Source organism: Silurus aristotelis (genome assembly GCF_946808225.1).
Source record: "Silurus aristotelis genome assembly, chromosome: 24".
Taxonomy (NCBI): Eukaryota; Metazoa; Chordata; class Actinopteri; order Siluriformes; family Siluridae; genus Silurus; species Silurus aristotelis.
Genome location: NC_139597.1, coordinates 12,250,446 through 12,258,379, shown reverse-complemented (window position 1 = coordinate 12,258,379; position 7,934 = coordinate 12,250,446). Strand labels below are relative to the sequence as shown.

The 7,934-nt window shown below is 42.2% G+C and overlaps 1 protein-coding gene and 1 long non-coding RNA gene across 2 annotated transcripts in view; one reads left to right on the top strand and one right to left on the bottom strand.

Moving 5' to 3' along the window:
• The first annotated feature begins 1,379 nt into the window (after nucleotides 1–1,379).
• Nucleotides 1,380–4,953, top strand: LOC310719246. Its single transcript, XR_014531413.1, has 2 exons — nucleotides 1,380–3,199; nucleotides 3,461–4,953. It is a non-coding gene; the product is annotated as an uncharacterized lncRNA (long non-coding RNA).
• The window catches only part of cerk (ceramide kinase), a 25,541-nt gene continuing 21,681 nt past the window's right edge, over nucleotides 4,075–7,934 (bottom strand). The window contains exon 13 of the mRNA XM_083528481.1: nucleotides 4,075–5,875. Within this exon, the coding sequence (XP_083384607.1) occupies nucleotides 5,788–5,875 (88 nt within the window). The 3' untranslated portion in view covers nucleotides 4,075–5,787. The remainder of the gene's footprint in view (nucleotides 5,876–7,934) is intronic.

Below are 7,934 nucleotides of genomic sequence, written 5' to 3'. Positions count from 1 at the left end.
CCTTTTGATCTAATACAGCCAGGAGTCTTTTTGGGAAAGATGCAACAAGTTTTTCACACCTGGATTCAGGGATCCTCTGCCATTCCTCCTTGCAGATCCTCTCCAGTTCTGTCAGGTTGGACGGTAAACGTTGGTGGACAGCTATTTTTAGGTCTCTCCAGAGATGCTCAATTGGGTTTAAGTCAGGGCTCTGGCTGGGCCATTCAAGAACAGTCAAAGTTGTTGTGAAGCCACTCCTTCGTTATTTTAGCTGTGTGCTTAGGGTCATTGTCTTGTTGGAAGGTAAACCTTCGGCCCAGTCTGAGGTCCAGAGCACTCTGGAGAAGGTTTTCGTCCAGGATATCCCTGTACTTGGCCGCATTCATCTTTCCCTTGATTGCAACCAGTCGTCCTGTCCCTGCAGCTGAAAAACACCCCCACAGCATGATGCTGCCACCACCATGCTTCATTGTTGAGACTGTACTGGACAGGTGATGAGCAGTGCCTGGTTTTCTCCACACATACCACTTAGAATTAAGGCCAAAAAGTTCTATCTTGGTCTCATCAGACCAGAGAATCTTATTTCTCACCATCTTGGAGAACTCCATGCGGGTTTTCATGTGTCCTGCACTTAGGAAAGGCTTTCGTCGGGCCACTCTGCTATAAAGCCCCACTGGTGAAGGGCTGCAGTGATGGTTGACTTTCTACAACTTTCTCCCATCTCCCGACTGCATCTCTGGAGCTCAGCCACAGTGATCTTTGGGTTCTTCTTTACCTCTCTTACCAAGGCTCTTCTCCCCCGATAGCCCAGTTTGGCCGGACGGCCAGCTCTAGGAAGGGTTCTGGTCGTCCAAAAAGTCTTCCATTTGAGGATTATCGAGGCCACTGTGCTCTTAGGAACCTTAAGTGCAGCAGAAATTTTTTTGGAACCTTGGCCAGATCTGTGCCTTGCCACAATTCTGTCTCTGAGCTCTTCAGGCAGTTCCTTTGACCTTAATGATTCTCATTTGCTCTGACATGCATTGTGATCTGTAAGGTCTTATATAAACAGGTGTGTGGCTTTCCTAATCAAGTCCAATCAGTATAATAAAAAATTTCTGGACTCAAATGAAGGTGTAGAACCATCTCAAGGATGATCAGAAGAAATGGAGAGCACCTGAGTTAAATATGTGTCACAGCAAAGGGTCTGAATACTTAGGACCATGTGATATTTCAGTTTTTCTTTTTTAATAAATCTGCAACAATGTCAACAATTCTGTGTTTTTCTGTCAGTATGGGGTGCTATGTGTACATTCATGAGGAAAAGAAATGAACTTAAATGATTTTAGCAAATGGCTGCAATATAACAAAAAGTGAAAAATTGAAGGGGGTCTGAATACTTTCCGTACCCACTGTATATTCAAGTGTCATTTAGAACATCATGACTCGACATAGTAAAGGACTTTTCCCAAAAACCCCTGGAACAAATAGAAAAATTCTGACTGTAGATAAGTAGAGAAGATAAATATGAGTCTGCTGGAAGTTTGTTCTGACATGATGGGAAATAACTTCTGAACAATGTTATTTTTTTTTACCATGGATCTGGTCACTTTGGGAAGAGACGAAAAAGTTCAGGGGAGAAAAGTATGGGGAAAGGGGGAAAATGGGCCAAGTGCAATTAATAGCCCTTGACAGGTATAGTCTGTATCTTTACTCTCTTCTGTTACTTTTGTTAGTCCCCAGTGTAGCCAGAGAAGAAAACCCGAGCCTGGATGTGACGGTGATCGATAATCTGAAGCGAGCCAGTGCCGCTCCTTTCTTGATGAACGTCACCTCTTGCAGTTCGAACCAGACAGTTGAGCGATCGTAGTGCAAATCCGGGATGGATCGCATGTTCACATTTTCACAAATAGCTCCCTTTTCACTGTTGTTAATCCAAAATTGAGAGGTGAGAGTATTAAAAACTGTATAAAACCTGCACTGACGAGCACTTCTCTTGTCTTTAAGCCCACCTTGTTCATGCAGCTCGGCTATCTGCGTAAAAGCCTTGGACGAGGCTCAGGTGGGTTTTTGAAGGCTAGGACAGGCCAAAAGCATTCAATCTCAGCACAGCTACTTAAAAAGTGGAAGTGGAAGGCGCCACTGTAATCACACTCGCAATGAGTTGTCTCCAGTTATTTGAGTGCTCACAGACAGCTGTTTGTTGGTTTTGTCTCTATAACGTGTCTGGAAAAGGGTCCAAGAATGAGAAAGCGGGCCTCAGAGGGACGCCACCCACAGTCCCCGGTCTCAGAATAAATCAATAAAGACATGGGAGGAAGGGAGTAGATGGAATTTACTCGCTCGGCGGTAGATGGGAAAATTACCTGGCTTCAATCGCCACGTGGGACCAGACAGCAAGCCTAATGTATGGGCTGTACAGAAACAGTAAGCGAGGCAGAGAATACGAGCAAAATATCTTCCCCATCACTGCACATGAGCAAAGCAAGCGGATATATTTGTGCCTTTCCAACATTCTTATGCAATAAAACCCATTAAATTGCTTTATTCGTCCATTTTGGGGCATTTGTCAGAGAAGAAGGCTGCGGAGCATTCACCATTACCAAAAGCGAATAATAGAGGAACATGGATTGTTTTCAAGTAGCACATTTGTAGGTAAAACGGGTTCGAACCGAGACGTAAACCATGACTTCTGCACAAAACGAAGGACGAAGATTATGACACTGAAAACTCGACAGACAAAACATTATGATGTGAAGTGAATAACACTATCTCTGTATGATGGTACCTGTTAGTGGGTGGATATATATTAGGCAGCAAGTGAACATTTTGTCCTCAAAGTTGACTTGTTAGAAGCAGAAAAAATGGGCAAGCGTAAGGATTTGAGCGAATTTAACAAGGGCTAAATTGAGACGTCTAGACGACTGGGTCAGAGCATCTTCAAAACTGCAGCTCTAGTCTGGTGTTTTCTGGTCTGCAGTGTTTAGGATCTATCAAAAGTTCTCCAAGGAAGGAACAGTGGTGAACTGGCGACAGGGTCGTGGGCAGCCGAGGCTCATAGATGCTCGTGGAGAATGAAGGCTGGTCCGCAGAGATAGGCTCCTGTAGCTCAAATTGCTAAAGAAGTTACTGCTGTTAATGATCAACGAGTCAGGACTGTTTTGACAGCAAAAGAGGGACCAACAGATTATTAGACAAGTGGTCATAATGTTCTGCCTGATTGGTGTATCTATTAATCCACGTTATGGTGATTACAAATCTGAGTCCCCTGGTGGTCTAGTGGGTCCCCTGGTGGTCTAGTGGTTAAGATGCAGCGCTCTCACTGTTGCGACCCGGGTTCGATCCCCGGTCAGGGAACCATCCCCAGCCACTCTCAGTGCCGGTCCCAAGCCCGGATAAATTGGGAAGGGTTGCGTTAGGAAGGGCATCCAGCGTAAAACATATGCCAAATCAAACGTGCGGAGAATCCGCTGTGGCGACCCCTAACGGGAGAAGCCGAAAGTTTATGGTGATTACAAATCTATAGTCCCATTAAAAACCTCACTTAAGCAGAGCAACACATACAAACATGTTACTTTGTTTTGATTTCTTAATTTTCTGACACCAGGAATAAAATCAGTTTGACTGATGGGAAAATATTAGCAGAAGCCCCAAGCCTAAGCAGTTATTCCTGAAGGAACATTCAGCGAATTGATTGTATTAATTGAAAGGAAAGTTATTTAAATAGTGTTACTTGAGGTTAAACACCTTGCTGAAGGTCACTGAAAAAGTGGCTCAAAAAATGACAAGGACATTAGAACCTGTGGCTCTTTGCCAACATCCCGGCTGACCCACGGTTGAACTGCTCCTTGTTACTCAGAGATAAATCACCCTGGATGCATGAATGCTATAAAGGAAGTAGCATTGGTCAACCTTGAAACAGGATTTCTGGAGATTATCCTTCAGTACAACTCAATGTAACTTTTCTCTTACCATCTCGGGTTCCATCAATATTGCCAAGTCCCAAGGAGACCCCGGTCATCAGCTCTTTAAGCAAGACTGACAGGTTTTCAGAGGATAAAACACAGTTCACGTTGTTTCTTCAATTTGTCTCTTGCCCAGCCGACTCACCACAAATGTTTTAAAGAACTTTATTGAGGATTTGAATTTTTTTGGTAACACACATCAACTTGTACATTTCAGGTCATACATCATTCCATGCGTCATCTCGAAACCTGCAAGATGAACATCCCGCTTTTCAGTCACGCCTGAGACTTTATGATCTAGGCAGCGTATCGAAGGGAATGGTTGCTTTTCTCACAGTGATCACTACTAAGGCTGCACAGGTTATATGTATACGGGGTCATGGATACTGATGATGGTGTAATGTACAGCAAACAGCCTCGTCACAACTACCAGCGCTGGACCGTAAATTAGCGACGGCTGTAGCACTGAAAGCTAGAGCGAGCGAGAGTAGATGGCAGTGGATATTTACAGCTGGGACAAAGAGGATTTTGAATTATGGTTGTGGTGCTGATGAAGTCCGATCTCGGGGCTGTACATGTGCACGAAAGGGAGGTTTGTTGACGCAGCGGTTGATGCATATGGGCATGTAAGTGTTTGATTGGCCATGAACCGGGCTGCCAAACACAGCAGCTGTCAGATGGCTGCTGTTTGTACACACACCCACACATGCTGAGGACAGTTCAAGGCCTGGCATTGACTACTGGCGTTATCACATACTACAGCGGCTCTACTTTACTTGAATTATACGAGGGGTGTAGTTGAGATGAATGATTTATCAGATCTTTCGGTATTCAAAAAAACCTCGAGGAGCACCTCGGCTTCGCTAAACAGCAGATGCACTATAGTGAAGAGGCAATTTCATTAAATCATGGACTGCTAAAATTTCCCTGATGGTGAAAGGACACATCCTTAGAGTTCACATTAAAGCGGAAGGCAAGAGAACAGGATGGCCGATGGTTGTTTTTAACTTTGCGGAAATAAGGGGGGGGGGGGATGGGAGAGAAGAAACCTGAACGAAAGAAACACGTAGGCTATGAAGGGTCGAGATCCCAAAACAGGTCGACACCCTGGAGAATTGAGTTAGAGACAAAGCTAGAACAGGTCATCACCTACATTTAGTCTAGAGCTCACGATGCATTTAACGGAGACTCCGGGAACAAAAATGACCAATGCTAATATTTCAGCTAAATATCTACAATCATGCTTGATTTTAGCAGGAGATTGAAGTTCCTACTAAGTAACTGACCTCAGGATAAGGTCCCAAATAGGAAATAACTAAGAGACTGATCGTTATCAGCTACACTGTGCCTCAGAGATCGACTGCTACAAAACAATTAAGATGTTACATATTATATATATATTACACATTTTAGCTGCAGGATAGAACAGTGAAATATTACGCACTCATAGTTAAATACAATTTCCAGGAAATAATAACCAAATATATGTTTAATACCTACGGCAGGATAATGTCAGGTACTTCATGCCCAGCAATGGAAAGATTTGCATGTTCGGTTTGGGACATTGTTGTCATCAAGGCCAGCTTGACAATTGAGGAAGACAGATGGAAATCATGCATAGCGGTTTTTGTTTAAAAAATAAAATAAAATACACTGTGGGAATACAGGTGCTATCTACTCTACTGTTGTGCATCCCAGCAAACTAATGACATCATTTTTTTCCTGCAAACACTATAAACGTCTTTGTAACAGAACTTGTAACAGCACTGTTAACCCAAATGTGACCTAGAGGTTTAGGATTCTTTATGGTCCAGTAGGTTTGATTTTTTTTTTTCCCTTTTTCTCTTTCCAGTGACAGGCAGCTTTACATTGCACCGAGAGCGTACGCTTCTTCAAAGACAGACTGCTCTTCAATCCCTCTCGCAAACAGCTTGATCAACTGGCAGTGCACTCTGAAAAGACAGAGAGAAAAAAAAAAGAGAGCTGTCAGACATCACTCTGGATAACGACAGCATTTTAAATAAATGGAGACAAATTGACAAAAATGGATAAATAAATGGGGGGGGGGGGGGGCCCTACTGAGAAGAACGATGTCTTCAGAAGTTCATTACATAAGTGAGGCAAATATAAACATGATGTGTCTGGACTGTTTACAAGCCTGCAGCCTAGAAGCCCCTAGAGATTTGCATCATGGACCAAAACAATTTTTCCACAACCCGGGTTGTGTGTGTATCCATATATATTTTTACATGCAATAATATACATATTATTATTATATTATTATTATAATACATATAATTCAATTATTCATTTAATTACATAGAATGCAATTGTAACAGCATAATGCAGTATCAGCGAAAGCTTAATTCGTCAATGCGTAAAAAAAAAAAGAAATCTGTGACTATATAATATTCACAGATTGATGCCGGTCCACACCCCAGTGGTTGGGAACCCCTGCTGTAGCAATCATAGCGCTACCAGGGCAGAGTTTTTATAATACAGACTCAAAATAAATATATTCCTATATCAAAAATGTAATAGTGAAATGCAATAGTTTACTAATAGTAGTTTACAACTTTTATAACAACACGTAGATGATAGCGCCCCCCACCCCCACAGAGTGCAATAAGCAACAGTAAGGAAAATTCCAGTGTGGCTGCTAATCAGCATTGCTTTTCTTTGCTTTTACCAACCAAAGATACCACAGTCTCGGCTGCATTTTATTTTCTCATACAGTGGAGGTACAGAAACGTACAGTAGGAATTCATCTACATAAAGAAAAGTAACCAGAAGAATATGTCTGTTATGTGCTGCATTCTTTGACACAGTGAGAATTTTATTTGGATTTGAAGTTAACAAAACTAGTGGGATGAAAACCGCTGGAACCCCGTTTTTATTACTAGATTGTTTGGTGTTCCACTTGAATTAAAATGGAATCAGTCTATCCTGTACTCGTTCCTCGTTTGTGTTCAATCTTCCGCTATCCTGCCATCCTGCACATGGCCTTTTAGTAGTCTAAAGCTACATCATTTCTCTTCCCTTGCTTTACATAAAGGCTACACAATAAATCTGCTCGGTGGATTGGTTCTTTAAGGCAAGCTTTATTGCAATCCTGCCACCTGCAGTTTTTAAATACTGCGAGTATCAATTCCCTGTAGAGATTTTCTCTTTAGATTGTGCGTGCTTATTAGATGAATGTAACGCCTTATGTTAACCAAACATTAATTTATTACAACACACACTGCTGTTCTTGTATTGGGGCTTTTTGCATTATTCATGCACGACTCATGACAACCCCCCCCCCCCCCCCCCATGCTGTGCTGCACACTTGTGAACACATTACACGTTTTTAAATTCAGACGAATTCATTAAGCACATCCAAACCTCGAATCTCCCTTTCAGCCTTCTCCATTTTCTTGAATTGTACATGTGGTCTATGCAACTTTGGCGGCTTTAGAATTGAATTTCCTGTAACTGCACAAGATTCATGTTTAGCACTCAGGTGAGACATAATCCTCTCTATTGCTCTCTGTCTTACGGCACATTGTTCATCTGTACAGTTCGTTTGCTGAATCGTTCAAAGAACAACTAGTGAGGGGGAAAGTCGATGAATGAATGGGCCTAAATTTTAATTAAAAGGGAGGGAGCTTTTAACACTGGAAAGGCCATTAAATTACAGGACATGAGACAGTTACGCATCAATGATAGGACAAATGGAGCGTGAAATAAATGTTGCATTCAGGAAAGCCATCATGCTACATAAAGATTTTCCTGTGATAATCGAGTGCTCGCCGTTATACAAATAGATTTTTTTTCCAGCGCAATGCCCATGCAGTTCATCTCCCAACAGGATTCGCAAGTAATATTTTAATATGTGGAAGCGGTTCATCCAGTTCAAAGTGATTTACTTATCACGAGCTACAACGGTGCGCTGAGGTAATTGGTATTTCATCGCTTAGAGAAAACTTTTTTTTTTCTTCCGAATTGGTAAAATATGACAGTGGAGTAACG